At 51.7% G+C, this 24,955-nt stretch overlaps 1 protein-coding gene across 11 annotated transcripts in view; it reads left to right on the forward strand.

Moving 5' to 3' along the window:
* Positions 1-571: 571 nt before the first annotated feature.
* dlg3 (discs, large homolog 3 (Drosophila)) overlaps positions 572-24,955 on the forward strand; it is an 81,744-nt gene continuing 57,360 nt past the window's right edge. For 2 of the 11 annotated variants that reach the window (XM_069193745.1, XM_069193746.1), the window contains exons 1-4: positions 574-1,115; positions 3,177-3,308; positions 11,309-11,406; positions 17,455-17,589. In XM_069193745.1, coding sequence (XP_069049846.1) covers positions 1,100-1,115; positions 3,177-3,308; positions 11,309-11,406; positions 17,455-17,589 — 381 coding nt within the window. In that variant the 5' untranslated portion in view covers positions 574-1,099. Of the gene's footprint in view, positions 1,116-3,176; positions 3,309-11,308; positions 11,407-15,319; positions 15,425-17,454; positions 17,590-23,354; positions 24,610-24,955 lie in introns of those variants that run through there. The other 9 variants (XM_069193753.1, XM_069193755.1, XM_069193748.1 and 6 more) reach the window with 7 other exon arrangements.

A 24,955-nucleotide genomic window follows, 5' to 3' on the forward strand; every position in this document is an offset into this window, starting at 1 on the left:
AGACTTTCAATTTATAACTTTGCTACAACGGCACAATACGTTCTGTGTACAAAACTGATTGTATTTCTGAGACAATCTTTCTTTGCGGGTACAACCTGAACGGTGTGAACTATATCGGAAAATGCAGATTAAAGCTGAAGGAAAAAGCTCGGTGTGAGTGAATCGTCGAGTCCTCTTTTACTCTCACACAAAGATATAATCAGAACAGTACATTTCTACAACTATTTTAAGCGAACGAGTTCTGTTTGCATCTGCTTTTTTGAACAGTTTTACTCTCCGGATTGAACATCAAGGTATAGTAAATGCTGCGCTCTCCTCGTAAACATAACAGGTCTACAAACCTACCGCTACTCCTCCCTTGAAAATAGAAATTCTTTTTGTTCCCAGATCAAAAAAGAAACGTCTAATTTTACGTTCGTAGCTCTTCAACTAGCATATCCCGCAGAGGGTAAATGCGAGACACTTTGCATTTTTTTTTTTTGCTTTCTGCCTTTCTCATTATGACCGCAACAGGTGTCAATGAAGCGTGGCGGTGAGTGTCTGGTCGAGTGCGTTTCCAAAACTTTACGCACCGCGAAGGCGGCCCCCTGGCGGTCGCTGTCCGGCGGTGCGGGGAGCTAAGGAGGCGATCTGCTGGACCCACCCTCCCCTCTCCCCTGCGTCCCAGAGCCGTTCCCACTCCGGGTTCCACACTAAGGACGCCTCGCAGGCCGGGGGCTCGGCGGCCGCACACTTTCGCTCTGACACGGGGCTGATCTCTCGTCCCCGGTACAGCCGGGAAAAAATAGCTCCAGCGCGGCGGCGGCGGCCACCGTGTCTCGGTCCGTCCTAGGAGGGTCGGGCAAGGAGGCAACTTCGAAGGGAAACCTTTCGCGTCGACTGCTCTTTTTTTTTAGTTTTGGGTCGCCGGCTCTTCCGAAGTTGCGAAAGGAAGTTATTAAAAAAGTTTGGGAAAGCCCGTGAACATAACGAGTAGTAAGCTCTCCTGTCCGCCCCTTTGCCAAGTGAGGTTATATGTCTTTAGCAAGGTTTAGGGGTGCCGAAGAGACAACTTCACTCGGTGAAACGGTTCCCTTCATCGTTACATCGCTTTCACGTCATGGTACACAAGTACGGTAAGTGTGTATGATACGGCTGTTTTATGTTGTCGTTGTTGTTGTTTTGCTTAATGATTTTGTTCGAACTTCTAATAAAACTTCACAAATGCCGGCGAGATGTTAAAAGGGCCAGACACCTGTTCCTGAAGTAAACCTGATGGGAATGAAAACGCTAACAGCAGATGGCACTTGCGCTCAGTATTACTCAACACATTCCGAGTATGCTGGAGCGGTTTGAAGCCAGACGCTCCTTTCGCAATTCTCAAGGGAAACAGGAAGTATTTTTCCTTGGAAAGTTTCAATAATCCGCACGGTGCCAGTGCAGCGCGGTTTTGCGAGAGGCCGGGAGGGGGGGTGTGGGCAGGGACGGACGCGGAGGCTGGGCGGCCGCTGCCCCCCCAGGTGAGCCGCTACCTGAGGCGGGCGGCCGACACCTGCAGCACGGGGCTGGAGCGCACCGTCACGCCCCTGCGAGCATCCCGGACGCGAGCACGCACTGCGGGGCTGTTATGGTTACAAAATGCCAGATGTTCTTGCCTATGAAGTGGCAAACCAGAGGGCAGAGCTTTTGCATGCATCCCCTAATATTTACCTCCCTTGCTCTGCTTATACATCCGCATATGATGAGTATTAAAACAGTGTACTGGCGCTTTCACCTGCAGCTACAGCTGCTACTCCTGCAGCTGCCTGTCGGGAAAAAAATCTACAGATTAGTGCTGCAGTCCCTACATTAATTTAATACTGCTGATAACAGTAACTGCAACTATATCACTACTGGGCAATGTAACAGTACTACTTTAGCTGCAGTTTCACAAAAAATGGTTTGGAATGAAGGCACTTAAGATCTGAGTCTCCGTGCACAGATCAAGGGGTAGCTTTGTGCTCACGTGGGATGTTTGGTGTGGAATTTTGTCCTCTTGTGTGAATGGAGCTGCCCGGGAAAATGAGGTACATCTGTCCCCAGGGGTCATAGGTCAACAAGACATGGGTAAGTGTTGTCGTGAGCTTCGGAAGCAGGAGGAATTTGGCTCACAGGTCTATTAAGGAATTAGTGCTGCTCTGCAGGAGCTATGGCTTGTGATACACCACAAGTCTAGGTTTTTTAAATATTAAAAGTCACTCCCTGAGAAAATCCACAGGCTGAATTTTCCACTGGAATGCTTGCCACAGAATTGGCAACTGTATACAGAATACTACTGTGTGAATTATACATGTTATCTAAATAATACGCTGCTATTTTGGCTTTAAAACACTTTTTCCTAGAGATATTTAACTGATTCTGGCCCAGGCTGAAGAGTCAGTCCCAGGCAGGGAAGTGTGGACTCCCTCCCTTAACTGTGATATTGATTTCAGTGTGTTGGGCTGCTTTGTGTAACATCCCTTAACAGCAAAGCAACACAAGGGAACCTGTGTAAGCAGTCATACACAACTGGACTAAAGACCCTAAAACTGCCAGAGTATCAGACATGTTCTGATTGTTAAAAGGACGTTCCCAGACCTGGTTCGTTTGGAAATTAAGTATTAAAGAGTGAACTTGCGGCTGCTGCATTGCAACCTCCGGGGCTGTGCAGTTATTTCAGCGTTCGTCTTCGACTTGGTGTGCTGCTCGGCTCCGGCGACAGAGGTGAGCTCGCCCCTGAGTTCATGCAGCGCTGCCAACCTCCGTTTCCAAGTTGCCCTCTGGTGGGAAGCTGATAAATGATGCACCCAGTGCTTTGCACAGTGTGTCACGTTGTCGCATTTTACACCCTGAGACAGCAGATTTACTCACAAGGTTCGCTTCCTACAGAAATAAGCATGCTGAGACCTGGTTTGGACTTGTAATAAGAAACTGACACAGGTGTTTAATAATAGTTAGAATGTTGCTAGACATGTCCTATTTTAACTAGTGACAGAGAGGTACAGAGCACTTTTTTTTCTGTGTGACCTTCAGATGAATGCAGCCCTGTACCTGTTTTTGGTAGCCTCTTTGCTCCTCTGCTAGCCGTGTCCGTGGCTCAGGGTGACGAATGGCTGAATGACACTGGCCTGCGATGCTTCCTTTTGCCTTGTGTGACTCCTTTGTCCCCTGTCCCGCAGACACTCAGAGGGCTGTGAGCCTGCTCAGGCAGTACCAGGCCAGCCTCACTGGCCCGGAGGAGCAGCCTCTGAGAGCCAGCGTGGGCAAAGTCACCGCCATCTTCGGCAGCCAGCTGTTCCAGGCCCTTCTGGGTAAGCCTGTGTCTTGTCCGTCTCCTTCACTGGTGAATAGGTAGATGAGCATCAGTCGTACAGAGCCACAACATTCCAGCATGCACATGCATGTGCTGTATCACCCATCCACCTTGTGGCTGATCCGACCATCTCATCCACCGGCTTCTTGAAAGAGGCCGGGGTGTCAACTTTCGCAACAGAACTGCGCGTGCTCCCACAGCCCTCTGTGGAGTGAGGCGCCCGCTGTCCTCGGGTTTTAAATGCACTGCCCTGCGGTCTCCACGTGAAGAAATTTGTCAATGAGCTTCAAGAATCGGAGTACTTGAAACAGGTCCCCTCATGTTCTTCTCTATTCAAGACAGAAAATATTGCGCTATTCTAGCCTGTCAGGGTAGGGCATTCATTGATGTATCTGGTGGCTTTTCTCTGGTCTGACTCCAGAACAGAAAAAAACTTTTTTGTTACGTGGTGTCCAAAACTGTACACAGTATCCTAATTGAGCTCTTAGTGGTGCGCAATACAAATTTAACACAACGTCCCTTGATGTGAATTCTGCACTGTTAATATACATCCTAATCTCTGTTAAACTTCTATTGCTTCCCCTCTAAGACGTTTGTCTTTAAGACAAATGATAACAGCTTAAAGACTTTAAGCCTTTTTCATAGACAGCATCTTCTAGCTCAGTGTTTTTTTCTCCCTGTGTGTAATATTCTGTACTTCTCTACATGAAATATCCATGCCAGCGTTTGCTCAAACACAATTTGTCTGTCTCTTCGATTTTCCTTTGCCGATCCTGTACTGTTTTTATACCAACTGTGACTTGACAAGTTTACTACCTGTATCAGAATTTAGATAGATAGCTGGTCTATTGATATATTATTTGATACGTAAGAACATAAAATATGTAGCTGTGAATCCCTATGGGACTCCACTAATGACACTCAAGTACAATCTTGATAATTAAGTTTTATGTTTCTGCTCTTTAACAAGAACAAGAATAATTGAAAAAATAAATACATGCTAATCATTGGTTTTATCCAATAAAATATTCACAAGGCTCGTCAAATGTAAAAATATATGGTACTATGCGGTTACCTGCCATACCAATACTTTACATATATTTGATATTGACTTACTGGGCATTAGCTCACAACACTGATCATTCACAAACCTATCTTTTTATGTTTTTCTGTAATATTGATACATGTAGAAAGTGTGTTTTGCAAACTGTATGATCCTTCTGCCTGTCACGTAACGACCCCAACCCTCTCTCTCTGACACAGTACAGTAGTGCACCGCCCCACTGTCCCCAGGCCCTGTCTTCTGCAGTGAGAGAATTTCATTCCTCACTTCGGGAACAGCAGGAACCTCCCTATCAGCGAAAAAGTGTTTTTTTTTTTTGTGCAAGTGCAAAGAAACTCTAATGAATGCTTTGCTTAAACTTTCCCTCATTATTTTAAAAAGGGAAAGAGAGAGTTCAGGTTCTCCCCATCCCAGTAATAAGCCTTTGGGAGAGCACTGCAGATTTCCTTGCTCTTACATGATTAACGGCTCAATAATAAAACAAAGATAAGCTGAAACTCGTACTAATGCATTATTAATGAGTAATAAATTATCCCATAAATAGCTCCTGCGTGGTGCAGTGCAGTCATTACCTGCCTCTTTGTGCCCAGCACTAACTGCAAGTTAGACATTCACTCGCGGGGCTCCCTGGGTGTTGGAGCAATCAAGCACAAACTCGCAGCACCGCCGCGGCTCGCATCGTAAGAGCGCCCCCTTACCTGGAGAGCTCCCCCGCCGTCGCTGGCCCTTCTCCGTATCCTGCCGCGCCAGATTGCTCCATTACTCTGACTTTTTTTTTTTTTTGGTTCCCGCTAACGTTGCAAAGTTTATCAGACTGTGGTGGTGGTGACGAGAGATCCACAGTTTCCCCCCCACCCTTCTCAAAGTGGAAAGGCTGACTTGGCCCTCATAATGCTTTAACCTTTCCCCTTGGAATCTTGACTCAGTCGTGCGAAACGCAGAGGCCTGCACTCCCTGCCCCCTGCCCTCAGTTCAGTCACTTCACGGGCAGGTCATTAAACCTGGCTGAGCGCTGTTTGTCTAATGTGGGTCACTGTCAGTGCAATAGGGAGCTTTATTACTGCTCAGGTTCCACGTGTCGGTCTGCGCTTCTTGACGCGTCGTCTAATTCCCTCGTTATCCACACCTGTACGGGCGCTGGGAGCGCTTCTTCCGCAGCTGCAGGCGTGAGGAGATGGGAAGGGGTCACTGGGATGCCTCGTTATCGGACTCTTGTCCGTCGTCACGGCTTTTGCCTTGGCATCGCATTAACACGCTGCCACCGGTGCTAGCGAACAAAACAATCTAAAATGCCAGTTCTCATGTGGCAGGGTACTACCGTGGGCGTTGTTAGCAAAACAGTAAGCCGTGTACCATTGCGGTTGTTTCCAGTCCAAAATGCATGCAGTGCTATCTGTCGCAACGCACTTGTTGTGTTGCCCAGAAAACAAACCAGTGCCATTAAGGAATGCTTGAGCTGTCTGGTTGGTTGCCATGCCACTGACCGAATGCTTGTTGCCTTTGGCACCGCCACTGCGCTGCCTTCAGCGACGGAGAAGGTGCAGGAGCCCAGCCTGTTCCCATTGCGATGGCAGTGTTGCCATGGCAGATTGTGTGGTGAGGAGGCATCCTACCCAGGCTGACGTTGGTGTGACTGTGCAGTGTGCCAGCCATGCCCTCCTCCCTCACAGGCGGTTGTTATTGCACAGAGAGAGCTAATTACATTGTGCTCAGTCTCGGCGGTGAGGTCCTGCAGCTGGGCCCTGGCTGCACAGGCAGACAGATAAAGGTGATTTGTTTAACCCCTCTTAGGCACTTCCAGCCTGCTCCTCCCGCAGGCCAGCCGCTGTCTGGGGAGCAGGGAGAGGGGCGGCACGTGAGCCTTGCACATCGTCACCCGATGGCGTAACCTTCACCTGCACACTTTCATCCACACACTGTAGAGCTGGTGTCGGGAAGCAAGGGCCAAGAGCTCCCATCGGGCTGGGCTGCTCCGAATTTTCTCTCCCTCTCGCCAGTTCTAGCCTCTCTGCATGTGCGAATGCAGTTGTGGCTGTGCTGAGCCAGAGGTGTTTGTGACGCTGTTGACACCAGGTTTAGCAGTAAGTTATCTCAACAGAAGGAATTGTTTGGGAAAAAAGCTGCGGCAGAACCGTCCTGTTCATCAGCTGGTCTTTCTCAGACTTCTGAGTCTTGTTGCCCTGCATTTCTTTGTACAAAATCCCCCGTTTCCAGAAGCGAGCTGGCATCTTTCTGAACTGGGGCGTCGTGCGCGGGGGGCGAGTGTGCTCTTCTGTGGCCGGGCTGTGCCAGTATAGGGTTCGTGTTTGCTTTATAGCAGTTTGTTCTGCCTGGCCCTGGGTTGTTTTTTTCAGGAAAAGAGGACTAAAGCTTATTTGGATTCTCAGCATTCCACAGACAGCCGAGATCTCAGCACAGGAATGTGCTGGAGCGCTGGGGGATGAGCCTGTGGTATTCTAGAAGGGGTGTCTTCAGATTGCAGCAGCCTAGCAAGGCCGGCCCGGTCAGTCCTGGGGTGGCAGGCCTGCAGGAAAAGCCAGGTCGCTGCTGCGTGTGGTGCTGGCGGACCAGTAGGTGTCGGTCTTCTTTCTGGGCCACAGTTTCCAAACTAACGCCGCGGTACGGTGAGCAGGGACACTGTGCTGCTGGGGGAGCTGTCCCTGGACACCCTGGAGGTGGCTGAAATGGGTCCCCTCCTACTTGACATGTGCTTTGGGTTCCCTGGTGGAAAAGCGGTGTAGACAGTACATGCGTGGAGTTCTTCTCCTTAGGACAGGTTAAGGCAGAGTCACTCTTTCCCCTGCAGCCTTCAGGATCACTAATTCTCAGATTAGAGGTATTCTTCAGCTTGGGAATCTCGCTTTTGTCTAGTGGTCGATCACGGGGAGTGGAAGTTAGTCAGAAATGAGCTTTAACTGTGGCACAGATGGCTTAACAGTGATGTCTTCAATTCTTCAAGATACAGACACGGTATGTGCCTGAGAAGTGGTCCATCGTGTTCATTTCATTTTGGAGTCAGGTCCAGTGACGCGCTCTTGGGATGTGCCATGGGGGCATGAGAAGAGGAGGGGGCTGGAGAGGAGATCTGCAGAGTGCACAGTAGAAGGGGATTCTTCTTCCCCCTGCTTTGACATTTCAGACTGCCAGTGCTGCTGTCTGACGTCTGTGACTCATGGAGCCTGCTCTGCACTAGACTGCAGCAGCAAGACAAAAGGGAATGGGAGACGCCAGGCAGGGCGGGAGACAGGGCTCAGGCTGAGCTCGCCTGCAGTCGGCCCTGCTGCCCGCTGTACGAGACCGTTAAATTAAAACGCTCGGGATCCCAGGCAGGGCATGTAAACAATGTGGGTAAATAATGAGAAAATCTAACTCTTGAGTTGACCTGCCCAGCTGACCTGACCCTTTTCCCCGTTTTCGGCGTGCCCGGGCCGGTGCTGGGAGAACCCGCGACCGCCGCTGGACCGAGCTGGGTCTCGAGGGGCCTGAGCGAGGGTGGGCCTGGACAGCGCCGCCCGCATGGTTGAGCAATCTGGAACAAAGGTCGCCTTCGACACTGTCTCATCCGCTGGGCCGCACGCATGGGGGGGGCTGGGGATGGGAAAGAGCACTCCCAGCGGGGGCTCGGGGGGGGGGTGGGGGGGTTACTGGAATGTGCGTCTTTCAGAAAGCCCCCGGTAATGACATTGTCCAGCACAAGCGCTGGTTTCAGCTGGTTGAACCGTAGTTCTTCAACCCCTGCGAGTAAAAAAAAAAAAAAAAAAAAAGACCTTTTGCTATGTAAAATGACAACCTGATCCCGAACCTGATCATAAAAACTGGATCAATTCAGCCCTTCCAGGCCGTTCAAATCAAATCAAAGTTTATTTTTCAAATGCACAACAGTACAGCGTGCAGCAGTAGCTGAACGGATGGGAGAAATCCCAGCCAGTCTTTTCCTGATAGGAGGCCGGTATATCAGCTTCTCCTTTGTGGCTGTGAGCTTGTTCCAGACTCCCACCGCCCTGTTCGTAAAGAGCTGTCTCCTGTTCTCAGTGCCTGGTGCGCTTCCACGCAGTTTCTTCTGGCTTGTGTTTACTGCAGATTTTGAAGACTTTGCCAGGTTGGCTGTGTCGGTGATTTGGAAGATTTAGAATACTTGTATCAGATTCCTTTCTCGTCTCCGAGACTGAAAAGATTCATTTTTTTGTCTGGCAGGATGGGACATTCTTTTAAACTGGGGAATGTTTCTGATTTGCTGTGTGCTGGGACTGCAGTGCTTCACCAAGTGGGGACTGAAGCTGGGGCTTTGGAATGCTGTGGGGTGGAAAGAACTACATAAATGCAAGGAATCATATTCAGCGTTATTTACAAAAAAAAATATTTTGGGCTTTGGGACTGTGCAGTTCCAGAGCATTTTACTATGTGTTACTTTCTTTAACTGGTCTTAAGAAACCCTAAAACTCTGTTTTGTGCTGACTGTCTTTGCACTGGCAAGGAAGCAATGGAGACCTACAGATTCGAGAGAAACCAAGGAACAAATGAAAAGCTAACTACGTGTAACACAGGGGCACAGAATGTGACGAAGCTGATGAGCTGTTCAGTGACTGCATGCTCGTTAGAGTGTGTACACACACACACACTGGAGTGAGCTGGAGCGAGAGAGAGGGGCCCAGTCTGGGGCCGCTCGGTGCTCGAGCTGCAGGGCGAGAGGAAAATGAATGAGATAAGGCCCTCTTGAGCTGCAAACCCGAGAGGCAGACGCATGTCATATTCATTTCAAGCACTGACCGACCGCCCCAGTCGCCCCGCGGCTGCATTGAAGGATATGGCCATCAGGCCAGCGGCTCGCCCATCTGTTTGGCCCTTCCCTCCCGACGTGCATTGTATCGGTGCAGATGATCGCACGGGAAAGTTTTCACTGGAAACTCACCCCACAGTGCAGCCAGCGGAGGAACAGAGACAAGGTGCACCCACAGAGGCTTCAGAGTGAAGGGTGTGGGGCAGCTTTCTGTCCCCCGGCTAGGAATTGGCCCACACATTGTGGTCAGAAACTACTGTAGTTTGTTTGCAGGAGCTTTGAAGAAGGGAGTTTAAACGAAATCTTTTGTGTCTGAATGTGGTTTTCCCTGAATGTGCCCATGGTATTTAGGACAGAAGTGATTGTAGCACAGGGCCAAAGAGGCCCAGTACACATTGAAACAAGCGCCTGTAAACACGCACACACACAGAATGTGCTTAGGCAAATGAGGCGTGCTCATGGACTGTAAATACAGGACACACGAGCATGCTCTCAGACCTCTTTAACATACACGCCCAGACGTGCACGCAAACAGGATGCAAAAATATATTTGCTCAAGGTGGAAGTGAACAGACTTTCTCCACTATTATGTGCTTGATGTTCCAGATCATTTAACTGAGGAAGAAAGCTGGACTCCATGTGCATTATTTCCAAATGGTTTTATAAAAAAAGAAAAAAAAGAAAATTGCAGACCAAAATTCCCCCTGTCCCTGTGAGGTGGGGGGCTCCTCACTTTCCCTCGTGGTGTCTGTTTTCCTTCGGCCCGACGGACATCAGAAATCTGCCCACACATCTCCACACACCCACGCACTCACAAACACACTGGCGCGCACCCACTCTCACGGACACGCTGTTAGACACAGACACACACACACACAGGCAGCAAGATGACTCACCCCCACCCCCACTCCCACAGCACAGCAGAGCAGTGGGATTAACACGGCCCCCCCCCTCCACTATGTCTTTCCCTGAACCCTCCGTTCCTTTATCTCCAGTTCACTCAGAGCGCTCGCTGACAGGACGCGGATGCTGCTGTCTTGCGCGAGCCGAGCCTGGCTTGTTTTCCCTGCTGTGCGCTGCCGCTGTGGAACGGGGGCCCCTGTGCGCCGCTGCCAGTGACATCCGAGAGGTGTCGCGCTGGGCACGGTCGCCAGGCCCCCCCCCATGACTGAGGCTCGGGGGGCTGCGTGGGCACAGAGGCGGGGAAACAGGCCGAGGGGATAAACTGAGAGAGGCAGCGCCTGCTGGGCTGAGGGGCTGAAGGGCTGGGTACTGACCAGCTCAGTGACTAACCAAGTACCAGCAGGACTGATGGCCTCTGTGGCCGGGGAGGCAGGCTGACCTGGAGCTCTCTGAGGGGCTGGCAGTGCTCACTGTCTTATTGATTACAGCTGGAGGCCGGAGGAGAATAGAGACCGCTCCTGCTGTGGCTCAGAGGTTATAGATGAAGCAATTTAGAGTTGGCCGGCGGGCTGTGAGTGATATACTGGCTTCCACAGTCCATAATGTGGCTCTGAGGGTTTGCTGTAAGGTGATCAGTGACTGCAAAAGTCAGACCAACAAGCGCCAAGTGGTAACTCTTATTTTCCATCTTGAGACGCTTTTAAGAAAAGATGCATTTAAAATAGGACTGCAACAGAATCGTTTTATTTGCTTGTTAGCATGGTTGTATTTGATGTTTACTTCAGTGCATTAGCCTCATGCGTGTGATGGGATCTGCACCCAGCAGATGGCGATAAAGCACAGAAAACAGGAAAGGGCTTGAGCCAGCCTGGAGCATGGAGTTCTTTCTGGGTTTTGTCAAACGCTGCCAGCGCTGCTGTTCCTCAGATTCCAAACTGCGCAAACATCTAGGTTTAAATCATTTTAAAGCAAGACATGTATGTCTGAAGACACCAAAGTGGATTGTTGCTGTTATTAACTTGTTAAGCCTAGAAGCCGTTCAGTTCTGAGCATGATATATCTGACCTTCGCATTTTGATGTGATGTCATGACAGCTACCTTCCACAGTCAGTTTATGACTGTTAAGTGCTGCTGTGTCTCTAGGATCTTCGGGGGGTCAGAATGCAGCTGAGGACCCCTGAGACCCAGCAGGGGCAGTAGACGGGGAGTCTGGGAGTTGTGCCCAGGTCTGATGGTGGGGTATGTATCTGTACAGATATTCAAGAGTGCTATGAGGTGACCTTGAGTCTGAACGCTGTGCCACATGAGCCGGAGACAACTGCCAGGGCGTCGAGCCTGCAAGAAGACTGGGAGGTAAGAGCTGTGCTTCCCACACTCCATTACTTTACAGTTTATATACAGTATAAGCCAATGTCCACGCTAGTATTTGACAGGCGATATTATTCGACACATCGTATCAATGTGATAGAGAAATAATTATTTCTTCTGTCGCATCACAATGACATTTAGCACATTGTTGCTCATTAAACATTGTCCTATACAATTCTAGTTTTATTCCAAAACTAGGGAAAGGAAGAGGTGGGAGGTGCAAAGTAGTGATGCTGTAAGGATTGGCCTCCCCCCTGTCAAGCAAAGAACATGCAAGGAAGAGGCAGGCCAGCGCCAGAGTGTCGGCAGGAGGGGATATTGGTGGTGGCCAGCTCTGGCAGGGGCTCGGGCTGTAAGCTTCAGTCACTCAACAGGGGATTAGTCCTCCTCAGTGCAGCGTCTTTCAGCCATCTCATGAAGAGTTCTTCCCCTTGTCACACGGCAGCCCGTAAACCAGCTTGTCTTGGAATGTCAGGAGCACAAACCTTTGCCATCCTCCTGGAGTCAAATTGTCGCCCTTGCAAAGTAGAGAACAGAAAGCCATCCAGTGACCAGCTTGACCACCGTCGCCAGCAGGTGGCGTTAATTCTGATGAGATGAAGGGGGGTGAATATATTCTTTATTTCTTCGAGCGCACATCAGTATTTCTTCATCATTTTTTGAATTCTTTAAGTCGCGGCGGATACTCCAGGTATCGGAGTCTTGTCTTCAATAGCTACCACACGGTAGGAGGGTCTGGGACTCCGGGTTCCAGTCTCACTGTGGGTCACTTCAGTGCTCCCGTCTCCCTGACGGGCTTCTGGAGGCCTGCTCTCTCCCCGACCTCTTGCGTCCTCCGCCCGAGCACACGGCAGATCACGGCGGCGTCCACAGCCCGAGAAGACGCCTGGGGGCGCCCGGGATGTATCGGCCGCCCTGCCTGTGGATGGTCTTTTGCCCACAGCCAGGAAAGGGCCGAGGCAGCGGTAGTGCACGCTCACGGGGGCGCACGGTGAGCACGGAGGTGGTGACGGCCCCGATTTCCAGATGTCCAGCTCCAGGCTCTGTCATGTCGTCCACCCAGGAGGAGGGCGGTGAATGAGCCCCCGATACGTCCTCACGGCCGACATGGACGAGAGTGGCCTCAGCAGCTCGTGGAAGCTTCTCTTCTTCCGGGCAGGAAGACCCGGCCTCCGAGACCTCGGCGGTCCAGAACTGCACGACAGCAAAGGCAGGAACTGCAGAAACGGAGGACCAAAAAACGGGGACGAGAGACAAGAATCCAGGACTTTCCATCCTTCTAGGAACATGGCCTGCCTATTCCAGGCTGGCCTGCTCACCCATGTCCACAGTGTTTTGCCCACAACAGCCAGGAGAGATCAGTCAGAGCCAGTTACTGTAACAGCAGTAGACACTGCTGCCCACTGTCTAATAAGTGAATTCATTTTGAGCTTGGCTCATTGTCATATTAATAGTGAGATCTTGTTTCTCGAGCGTGTCCTTCTTGCTCTTTCTTTTGCTAGTGTCGTACACCCCTTGTCCTTGCTGGCCGGATGCTTATGAGAGAAAGGAGTTGCCGGTGCCCTTGTACAAGAATACACATTCTAGCCCGAGCAGTTCCCACCCCCACGCTTACTGAAGCAGCACTAAGCCAGAAACAATTAGTACAGTAGCAGAAGCCATGCAAAAATACAGCCATGCAGTCAAATACCCATAAATGGAGTCATATTTATCCGGGTTAAATTAATACCTCATCCCTGATGTCCTAATGGCTCTGAAATAGGAGGTGATGCGCATTTCTTCATTAGCAGCATGATTTAATATAGTCCTATTTTTTTTTTCTTTCACCCAAGCCAGAAAGTTAATTAAATTGAGGCTGTTCGGATTTGTATTGCCCATAAAGAGATTGCCCTTTGGCACTGTTCTAACTACAGGATTAGAAAAGGAGGGACTGGCTCCAGTGTTTTGCTGTCAGCTGTCCCTGCTGGACTACTCAGGGGGTTGAAGCCATGTTTTCTAAAACCAAGAAGCTGTCTTAGTTCAGCGCCGCTTCTCAAATAGTACAACACGTTTGCAGTGCGCCTCCCGACCAATTTCCAGACGCGATTTCCACTGCTGCAAAGCGAAAGAATTGTTTTTTTACGCACCATTTCCATTCCTGTCCTAAACCTGCAGTTGTGGACTGTATTCTGTAGCGAGTGCTGCCCGTGAACATCACGATTGTGACGTATGAGGCGTTTCTGTGACTTGCTGTGAACTTTTGTGCTGTGCACAGATGTACAGCTTGAACTAATTATATGTTTTACCAATATCGATCCTAATGTTTATCAAAGAAAGAAAATAATGTAAGATGTTACTGAACTGCTACTGAAAAGTAGGGTTACGGAGTAATTGTCCTTCCTTACTTCCCAGAGCAGGTAGCCCCTACCCTGCTTCCTTCCGGAGCAGCAGTGCTCACGAGCAGCAGCTACACCAGTGACAGCTGCAGCTGCAGGAGCAACAGGGGCTGTAGCAGCAGTAGCTCTATAACCAACGTGCTTCTAATGAGGAGAGGACTGGGAGGAAATTGGATTGACTGGGAGTCTGACTGGGTGAGGTCCCTCAGCCGAGCCAGGAGTGGAGAAAGTGTCAACTCGGAGATGGCTCCTGGTACGAGGCTGAGGGCTGCAGGGGAGTGGCAAAGTGCGATTTCCATATCACACAACCGTGGTACAGAGCGTGTACCGAGTGTCTTCTGTCACGTCAGTGACGTGTTTAGCACAGAAGCCTGTACTACCCCGTGCTGCGCCGGCTGGTTCCTCAGGTGCCTGGGTCTGCCAGCTCTCTTCCCTCTGTTGTTGTCCGTATTGTTCTTGGACAACAGGCTGGAGCTCGGCTCGGGCGGCGCCTGCCCCTACCACACTGGCCACTGAGACGGGAGCCCCGGAGAGCCTCGATGACTGGAGGCAAGAATGGCATCCCCAGGCAGTCCTCTGTCAGGGCAGGGGGCTCCCAGGACTGGCGCAGAGGGGCACAGCCAGCATCCACACGGCAGCATCTCCCATCCTGGGCACACGCTGAAAACTGTAGACGATTTGGAATCAGCTTGGATTCCAAACAAAGGATTTAACTACTTTTTTACGTGTAGCTATAGAGGTAGTAGTAGTACAGGTGGAGCAGGAGTAATAATACAACTGTTTTCCCTTTTTGTTTGAAATGCTTATCTGCACAGTGCCCTCGGCCGCTCGGACTAAACTTGGACATGTGCATACTGTCTGGCAAAGCCATACGGCAAATGTTTACCTGCTCAACATGTCTGTTGACCTGCTGCAGTGTAAATGTTTGGCTCCGTCACCTAAAAACCTCGTGGTTCTCCAGGTTAACCCCTACATGACCGGAGGGAGGGCGGGGTCTGTGTACATTAATGAACACTGAGGCCCTGTGTCTTATATTATTTTGTTCAGCAAACAATTGTTTTGTGCGGCAAAAAAAAATTCACTTCATAAAGTGAAAATGGTTTTTATCATGGTAGGATCTGAAGCAAAATGATGCATTTTTATTCACCGGGCGCATGAATGACCCAACACTAGCCCAGCACTAACTGCGGAAGCAGTGCTTTTTTAAGCAGGCTGCGATCTGTGAATGTGTGCAAGTGCATCGACAAAGGACTGACTTGCTTCAAGACCCTTTCCAGAATGGGTGTGTTTAAATCCGTCTCCCCTCCCGTTAACGCAGAGGTCTGTCCATAAACAGGCGTGGCTGAATTAAGACCTCTCTGCCTCACTCGCAGCCAGTGTGTGCGTGAGTGAGTATTCCCTGGAATTTGTAGGACAGCACGAGACCTACCGGCAGAGCGGAAGTCTTGGAGCAGGTCCGGAGTCCAGCCGGGCCGGAGAGAACGGATGGAATCATTCAGTAACTGGGGTCAAGGACGGGGGGGTTGTTGACCACAATCATGTTTTATTCAAAAGGACTCCACCTGCTGCCCACAAAGTGTCTCTGCGGCCTGCGCTGTGGCAGGGGGAGCTTCCTCTTCAGCTGCCAGGTGGGTCTGCCTGCATGGCCACTGCGTGTGTGTTGGGGAGCTGAGGAGTCCTGCTGCCCGAACTTGGAAAGCCCAAGTGCACTGCAGCTGCTGGGTGGGGTCACCACTGCTTTAAAAGTGTCTGTGCCCCAGTGAGGGGAAAAAAAGACATCCAGTCTTTTAGTTCTTCCTCTGAAATGCATGAGGTGCCATTGAAACTTGTCACCGCATCGATCTGGGGGTTGGGTTGGTTTTGATGTAGGTGTTCCTCGGGCTTGCTGTTTCTTTGCGGTGTTTAAGGCTTGTAGATGCTTACTGCTCTCCACACTCCTGGAGCTGCTGGACCCTGCTTGGCCCTTGTCGGGTGATGTCTGGTTCCTTGAAGCTGGGGGTGGAGTTCTCTTTCATGGGCGGCTGACCAGGCCGGGCTCTGTTTCCACAACAAGTGTTTTCATAGAACTGTCTCTCTCCGGGGAGTGTGCTCCAGGAGGAAGGGAGAAGTGCCCCAGCAGGTCCTGCGAGAGCGACGCCGAGCGCTGGAGCAACAGTCCTCTCGCCGCGCCCTTGTCGTGTCCCTTGTTCGAAAGCGAACTGCTGGAGAAGTCCTGGATGAGTGGACGATGTTTAGTGCAGGCAGTGCTACCGCATTAGAAATCCCTTGAAGTGTGCCACAGGCCTGTGTGGCAGTTCTTTCCCCCAGTCGGAGGAAGATCAGAATCACAAGGCAGGGATAAAGAGACCGGGGTGATTTTGCAGTCTGGTGAGCTCTGTCTTCACCTGCATGTGCCGCCTTTTATTTTGCTGTGTGTGTGGACTTCCTGGGAGTTAGTTTCTTAATGCATTCCATTAGGATGCAAATGCTGGCTGCATGAATCAGTCCATTTGTAAAGGGCCCTAATGTTAGATAGACAAAAGCTTCCAATATATTAAGGCTCATGGACGCTTCTGCTTGGGGTTTTAATTGCTTGTTTGTTTTTTTCGTGGTGAATAGGGAAGGGGAGCTCTGTGCCTCTCACAATCCCTGTTCTTTTAAACAGACAGGTCTAATGCACTTCTGTCCAACCGCAGAGCAGCATTACAGCCTGTAGTGAGACTGATTTCCTGACGTCCTCAAAACTGTCTGGAGCAAAGGTCCAGCAGGAATGAGTGCATTAGTAAAGCCGTTTACGTATGAGCCTGGAAAAAGTTTGGAGGTACTGGATGGACTTAAGTATAAAACGGAAGTGAGGCTTCAGCATATGGGAAAGCCCATGGAAGAGGTTAACAAGTTGTGCTGACCCTGTGCTGTGTTTTTTGTGGCCACATTAATCTAACGGCACAAAACTTCAGGCCTGACGCACAATAAGAAGCAAACCTTTAAGAGAACCCTGTATTTTTTTGTGCGAAATTAAAAATAAATATTCACCTGATGCACATGGCTCTACAGGATGGTCATTGTCATGCAATTGTTGTGCATTGGGCCAGTTCTGCTAGAGGCAGAATCTCCCTGATTCCTTGCAGTGGATGTCCTGCGAGGGTTGGGATAGGGTGTAAGGTAAGGGCTACAGCCGGGGTTCAGGATAGGATGTAGGACCGTCGACGCTCTGGGCGCTGGGATCCTTGCTGTCCAGCTCACTCACATGATTACATAGCTAGCTTAGCTGTGCAGCTCCCCCATCTGCAACACATCCTTACAAATGGCAACTATGTCATTGTATGTACAATGCTGACAATAGGTGAGTTGTAATCATTCGATTATTGATTTAGAAAGTACCTTATTCTGCTTGATATCTCATGTCACGGTTCTGTGTGTTGATGCTAACACAGTCGGTCGAGTCGCAGTGCTTGACAGACTCAATGTATGGTTCTTGATAGTGGGTGCATAACTTACATTTTCTTACTCGGATCGCTTTGACCTCAGTGCTCTGACTCGGCCGGGCCAGCCCTCTAGTCATCAGTCCCAGTGAGCTGTCCTTCACCAAAGCCCCTGAAGATGTCAGGGAGATCTGGGACTCCCACACACGGGTTCTGTGCCAGGAGCTGACCTGCGACTGTGCCGCTGTGTTTTGCAGAGAGGCAGCCCCGCAAGCCAGGCACCCCCGTCTCCGGGCGACGCGTCGCTGGTGCGGGTCACCAGCAGGAGGTGCTCTCAGAAGGTGGAGAGGGTCTCTGGCCTGGTGAGCCACACCCACATCGAGATGCCCAAGGTCAGTGGTCACCCCAAGGGTTGAAACATACCGATTCTGAGCGACTGCAATGTGAATCTTACATAGAACTTAAAGGTATGAGGGAGGGCACCTGATGAGTCTGTCTGCTGGTTTTCTCTACAGCTGAGCTTGTTGTTGGGTGGTGGAACTCTTGATTGAACTGATGATTTAATGAAAGTAATTGGTCTCGGCTCCTAAAATGCTAGAGGTTTTTTTTTTGGGGTGATCGCGGCGCTGTCAGCCTGGCGCAGTCCGAACGGCAGCGGGCACCGAGCACTTTGCCTGCTTCAGGTCGCTATGGAAACCACATTCCTCCCCCTGTCTCCCCGCAGCCCCGCGCGCGCGCTCGCACGCAGACACTGACAGCGCTCGCTGCCCCCTTCCCTCTCTCTCCCCGGCTCGCTCGGTTCCCGATCTTTCCTCCTGGTGCCGCGCTGGAAGGGGCCTCTCGGGCACGTTCCCTGGGCTGGGGGCTCCTGTGGTGCGGCCCGTGACCCTCTCTGCCTCGGCCGTCTTCCAGGCCCCTTCGCTTCCTGTCTGGAAACGGACTCTCCGGCTGCTCTTCCCTGCTCCCCCCCGTTCCGCCTCACCCCTGAGCCGAGCAGGCCGCGCAGAGCTGTCTTTGTTTGCTCCTTTCCTTGCTGCCTCCTCTCCTTCTCTCTCGGTTTTGTTGGCCATCTGTTCTCCAGTCCTCATCTTCCCTCTCTCGTGTTCTCTCAGTCTCACGAGCTGCCTCCGCGATCCCTCTTCTCTCTTCTTATTTCTCTGTCCATGACACTCTTGCTCCCTTCACCTTTCCACAGCTCTGCTGGGTGTGTCTGGATCCCCCATCTCTCTCTGCTCCGATCTCGCTCCATTTCCCCTCTGCGCTCCTCGCAGGCTGTCCCTGTCTTCTGCACATCTCAATCTCCCTCTCCCTATCATTACCCTGTCAGCTAGATGTGTTCTCTGTGCCGGAGCAGCTGTGCTCTGCCACCCAGCCTATTAATAGGAGCTGCTGCAGCACGGCCCTTTTGTCTTCCTCGTTATTTTAGCTCAGCGCCGAGCGAGTGCGCGGTGGCAGGGGCTCGTTAGAATTCACTGAGGCTCCGGCTCCAACCCCCACCCCCCAGAGACGCACCTCCCTGCCCCCCTCACCTCTCCGCAGTTCTTCTGGGGCGCTGCGGTCCAGCTGAGGGGTTGCAGGAGCAGAGGGCCGTGAAGTGGCTAGATGCATCAATTGGATGCTTTTGGCCAATCGACAGGCCACACTGCCACCTTTCGTTGGTACCCTCCTCTATGTTCTTATGGTTGGCGTGCTGTAGCGTGGTCCCAGGCCAGTGCGTCGCCAGTGGCCGGTGTCCTGGAGGCCTCGGACTGACTGTGACCTGATGCTCTCGCGTGAGCTCATGGTGAGCGCCGCAGTACCAGCGGTGACGGCTCTCAGGTCCCCCTTGGGACATCGCCGGGAGAAGGGCCACGGTTTGGTCCCCGAAAGGACATCGCTCGTCACCCCGTCTCATCTAGCTGTAGTTGCTGCCCGGCGGGTCTGACTGTGCCAGGGCTGTCCCTCTTCGTTGGGATGTTTTTGTCCATTGCGAGACGCGCAGGAGTGCTCCCACGGTTCGTGCTTCACACTCGGGTTGCACTGCAGGCTGCAAGTTCCACTTTCCTTCTGAAAGCTCAGTGAGTCTCTAGGATAAGCTGCTTGTTTATAGATGTTTGTTGCGAAGTTAGTATTACAGTATACAGGCACGGGGGATACCAGACAGAGCCTTCCCTAATAAATCCTAATGTGCTGAAGGGGCTGTCATTGCTCAAGATGTGACGCGTACAATGACTGGTCCTTTAAGACAGCCTGAATTTCCTTTTCTCCAAATATGGGCATGTGTCCTGTCAGGTGACCAGAGCTTGAGCACATGACCTCTGTGAGAATGCAAAGATTTTTTTTTTTTAAAAGCCTCGATCTGTGCGCTGTGTAAGATGGGGGCACACGGAGTGTGGCCAGCGGAGTGTGGGTTACGTAAGGCCCCTGTATGAGCTCAGGCTGACAGACTGGGTAAAAGCTGGGAGCCGTGTGCTACAGCGATGGAAGGGAACAGGGACACCCTTCCCCTCCCCCCTCCTCCAATTTAGACAATCAATCACTCGGTGCCCACTCTTCATCTGTCAGGACGAGTCAAAGGTCAACCATTTCATTTTCTCCGATTTATGACCTTATCTGTTGATGTTCCAGGGTCACTAGATTGGATTTTGCCGTACATTGTGTTTATTGTGTGTTTGTCCACCGAAACTTGATGTTCTTTTACTGAATTCCCACTTCTTGCTCGTGCAGAAATGATTCCCTGGAGAGCAGGAATAATATGACAGCCTCAGCCAGAAGGTCTGGGAACGAGAGTGATGCTCTCTGGCTAGAGTTCCCCAGCTGGGGGTTTTGCAGGCAGGACTGTCGGGGGTCTCTTCTTCCTCAGGGTGGGCTTCTGCTCAGAGGTCTCGGTCCGTGAGGTCTTGGGGTTCCAGCTTCGTGGCCGGGGAAGGGGGCAGGGGATGCTTCTTCAAACCTGGCAAACATTTGTTTGTAATTCATGCGTGGTGTGAGACGCAGCACTGCCGCGCTGTTCAATGAGGAACAATGTAAAGAAATTGGTGAACAGATTGCCACGTGCTCTGTGTTTGAACCGCGTGCTGTCACTGCTGCTACTGCATGGGTTTGAAACAGAGTGACAGTGCTCTGATTGAAGTAAATATGTAAGGGTTTAGGATACTGGGACAAGCATTTTGTATTGTAATAGATACTGTAATTTTCTGTTCTAATAGAAATCATATGAAGAAGACAAGGGTGGGGGTAGATTTGACAATTCTTGACGAATTTCAGAATGACGGATTGGTGGTCTGTAGCCAGTGTTGGTTCTATCTGTGCCCGTGTGGCACAGTTGTGTTGTGAGGACTGTCTGTGCGTCTGTACGTGTCCGGGTTTGAATTGGGGGGGGGGGTGTAGATCTGATGATTCACACGCAGGGGAACTTTACATACGGATGTGTGTAGATTTCACACAAGGGTGCTCTCTCGGACAGGTCTGAATTCTGAGTCCATTAAAGCAGGAGAACACGCAGTGCTCAGTGAAGAGGGAGCTCTGCGCCGCGCTTGTGCTCGGGTGCCTGTGCCCTCCTCACAGCAGGACCCCCGCCAGACCCTCTCCTTTCAGGTTTCTCTTGCTTTCCCCCACTTTCCAGATTCCTCTGGTATCCAGGAATCAAGCGGGCCCCCTCTCCCCCTGACTCGCCATCGATCTCTCTCCCTCTCCTTCTCCCCGTCTTGCTTGTGCAGTGGATACCGCTGAACGATTAGTTCTGACTGGAAAGATCTACCGACATTTTTTTTGGGATTATATAATCTTTAAAGGCAAAGGCTGCATTTCCCTTGGGGCCTTGTGCTTGCTGAGAGACTCCCTCCCCCTCCCTTTCTCTGCCTTGTGTTTCTCCCCCTCCCCACTCCGACTGCCAGAGCTCTCTCAGCTTGTTCCTTTTTTCCTGGCTTACTGTTGGAAGTGCTCTCTGCACATGCATTATTCTCCTGTTTCTCGGCTCTTCGCTGTGATCCAGTGTCCTTCCCCGGTCTGTCCATGCAGGATCTCCTCCCTTGCTTCGCTGCAGACCGGACAGCCCTGACACTCCGTCATAAGGAGCCAGTGACAATAAGAGGGAGAGAGGGAGATAGTGGTGCCGCGAGTGCAGTGAACTGTGGTTTGATTGACATGTTCACACTGCAAGATGCTGCGCTGTCTCTTTAAGGCAGTTCACTAGGCCCTGCCCCCCTGGTTTGATTGGTCAGGGCAGGCTGAGTGGGCAGGGCTGTGTTCTTGAGATTCATCCTCCCATTGGCTTCTTTTGCTTTTAAAATGTAAATTTATTTCTCTTCTCCCTTTTTTCATTCCGGTTGCAAAATCTACGTAAGTTACAGGAATAGAACTGCATGATAATAAAGTGAGTTACCATTGCATGTAATTAAGTGAGACTGAGCCTGCTGTTCCTGCCTCTTGTTGGGGCTTGGATAGCACGCCGTGCACAATGGGAGAAAACACACAACACTCGCACACAGCCCCGTTTATCCCACACCAAAACACTGTCCATTAACAAGACACACACAAACACCTCATCTGCAATGGCGAAGGGACTCCCCTTTCACAGCAGAGTGAGCCTGCTCATGTTTCAAAAGCTGCAGGTTGCTGTGTATAGAATCCACTGGGAGACGCTGTGTATTTCCAGTTTGTTGATGTGCTTTCACCAGTAGGGAGGTGGAGCTGAATACCAGTTGCTTTCCTGATCCATCGGCTCAGTCGGGCCAAGAGCCTGAAGACTGCGACATGGCACAGCTCAAACTGCTGTGCAGTTCCCTCGCTGCTTTAACGCCACGCTGGCACACTCGCGCAGACGTTTACCTCCAGTGCAGTCGCTGTTTCTCACGCCTGGCGATGCGCTGGAACACCTCCACAGATGAGCTCGCTCCAGCACGTGTGTGTTTCTCAGGGACGCAGACGAGGTGGGCAGCGCCGCACACAGGCCCTCGTCTCGCACAGGCGTGTGTGTCGTATGGACATGTCTGTGTCACCTGGACACAGCCCACCTGTCTTCCTGTTCACATTCGCTGCCTCAGTCGTGTTTATGTGGCTTTTAGAATATTGTGGACCTGGATTGGATTCAAGTATTAAGTGGTATTGTTGTGTGCATATCTGTTGGCGTCACAGGCATATTTCTTACAAAGGAACAAGTAACAAGTTTATTCCATGCTGAAAAAAAGAAGAAAGAGAACACAACATTTCAGCCGTGGAGCCTGAAGAAGACCTGAAGAAGGCTCCACGGCCTTTTGTTCCTTTGTAGCCTACGCATGCTGACGCAGCTGCCCACCTGAACTACTATATTTCTTACAATAACTGTTTGTACCTAGCAGATCTCCCCGTCTGTCAATAATAAGAAGGATCGCAACAACATCGCTACTCTTCCCTTTCCTGCGATAACTCATCAGGACCCTATGAGGTCTGAAGAGTGATTTACAGGTGTGAATATTGTTCAGGGTGGGTCGTCACAGTATAGCCTCTGTGAGACGCACTGGGCATTCCCCCGAACACAGAGACGCGCGGTGCCTCCGAACTGCAGGCCCACCCCCAGGGCAGCGGTCTGGCCTGCAGGGACGGGTCTTCCAGCCACAGAGCAGCTCAAGACCAGAGGGCAGAGGAGGTGCGGTGTGACCCCCCCACGGCTCCGCAGGTGGAGCCCTGCGATGCGAGGTGATGCCCCCGCACTGTCGCCACCTCTGCTACTAACATTCAGCCGCCGGGGATTCTTGCGACCGGCTCGATCATGTTTCTGCGCTTTCTTTTTTTGACAACCTTAAAAAAAGAAAAAAAAAAAAAAGGACTGGGTTTCGATTCTGGAATCCCATTTTTCTGCCCAGTAGAACAGTTTCTGGGGGGGGTCTGGCCACACTGGAGCTGCTGAGAAGGCGCCCTGTTGCCCCATCCTTTCCTGCCCCCCCCCCCCCCTGCAAAGCTGGCACCAAGTGGCCCTTCGGCCTGCGCGGCCCACTCTGACCCTCGCCACGCCAGCGATCTCTGCGTTCCCTCCAGCCAGTTCCCAGAGGGCTGTTGGCGCCTACAAGCCCCGGCGGGTCCCTCCGCCGGGCCTGCAGGCCGGCGGGGTCGGCGCTGGCACCGTTATGCCGGTGTTGTGCTGATCGCGGCGGCCGCGGCGCGAGGCCCGCAGCGTGGCCTGGCCCTTTAAGAGCGGCCGGTGGAGCGCTCAGTGCTGCTGCTGCTGATGGCAGCGCTGGCAGTTGATTGGCTGCGGCTGTCAGGGCTGAGGTGCTGGAGGGATGCTGCTACATCTCTCTCTCTCCCTCCTGCTCGCTCGCCCTCTCCCTCTCTCTCGCTCGCTCGCATCCTTCTGTATAATCAGCAACTAGGGCAAGCAGGCTGAGAGGCAATCCAGAGCTCAGCTCCTCTCTGCAGGCTGAGAAAAGAGAGAGAGAGAGCGAGAGAGAGAGTGAGAACCAGAGAGAAAGAGATAACGCTTCCCAGCACAGGAGGAGGAGGAGGAGAAGAAGAAAACAGAGCTTTACAAAAAAAAGACAAACGCAAGGGAAGATTTCAACTGGATATTGAGGCCATTTTATATAAATATTATTTCTATATATATATTTATACACACATCTAGATATAAATCCGTGTGTGTACTTGTCTGTTTATATCAATATTTTTATATGTGTGTGTGTATATATGTATTTATATACATATCACTGTGATCCTGGCACAGCAAGAGGAGCTTTCTAACCATCAGGGCTGGTCTCTGATTGTGTGATTCGTCTCCAGTATTGTGTTTTTCCTCCTGCGTTCCGCACGTCGAGCAGAGAAGACCACTTGCCCCTCTTCTCTCCCTGCCCTCCGCTTCGCCTTTTTTTTTTCCCCCGTTCGGGGGGGTTGAAAGAGAGGGTAGCCCTTTTCCGCCAAAAGAAAAGGACGAAGAAACCGGCGGATCCCTGCCCTCCTCCTTCTGCGTCTCCTTCCCCTTCTTCTCCTCCTCGGCGTCGTCCCCGCCGCTGGTGCTGCCGATACCGCGCGCGGCGCCCGAGGAGCCTGCGTGACCCCCGTCGGCGAGCGGAGAGAACAGGGTGTCCGAGCCTGCCGGCATGCACAAGCACCACCACTGCTGCAAGTGCCCGGAGTGCTACGAGGTGACCCGCATGGCCGCCCTGCGCAGGATGGAGCCCCCTTCCTACGGAGACTGGCAGCCCGACCCCTACGGGTACCCGGCTGGGTTCGGCAGTGGGCAGACCTTGCCCCCTGCCACCTCTGGGGGAGGGGGTGGCGTGGGAGGAGGGGGCACCACCGGCAGAAGTAAGGGCAAGCTGATGACTTCTGGGGGCCCTGGGATCCCCAACCCCAAGAGCCAGTCCAAGGGTGGCCCCAAGGTGAATGGCAGCAACTCGAGCGGGCAGGGAGGATGGTGGCCAGAATGCACCTGTTCCAACCGGGACTGGTACGACCAGGTAATACGCGCCAAGCCCGCCAGGGTCTCCTGAGCGCCGCTGGGGGGCGCTGGGCGGGTGGGGGGGGGGGGGTTTGGCGCTGGAGAAATCTGGGGGTGTCTTTCCGCAGGCGCGAGACTCCGTGGCGTCTTTTTGTTTATGAGAGGGGCTCTGCTTGGAGCACTCGGGAAGTGAAGGTGCTTTAGGAGCGCATGGCTTGAAAGAGCCTTCCCCACCGCAGCTCAATGGTGGGCTTGCTGTTTACTGATTCTGCATGTGTGCTGTTTGCCCATAGCCATGGGATGTGTGGCTCTTCTGCTGGATGTGTGCCTAATAAGCACGTATACTTCATCATTTTAAACTGAGG

Source organism: Lepisosteus oculatus, chromosome 8, assembly GCF_040954835.1.
Source record: "Lepisosteus oculatus isolate fLepOcu1 chromosome 8, fLepOcu1.hap2, whole genome shotgun sequence".
In the NCBI taxonomy this organism is placed as follows: Eukaryota; Metazoa; Chordata; class Actinopteri; order Semionotiformes; family Lepisosteidae; genus Lepisosteus; species Lepisosteus oculatus.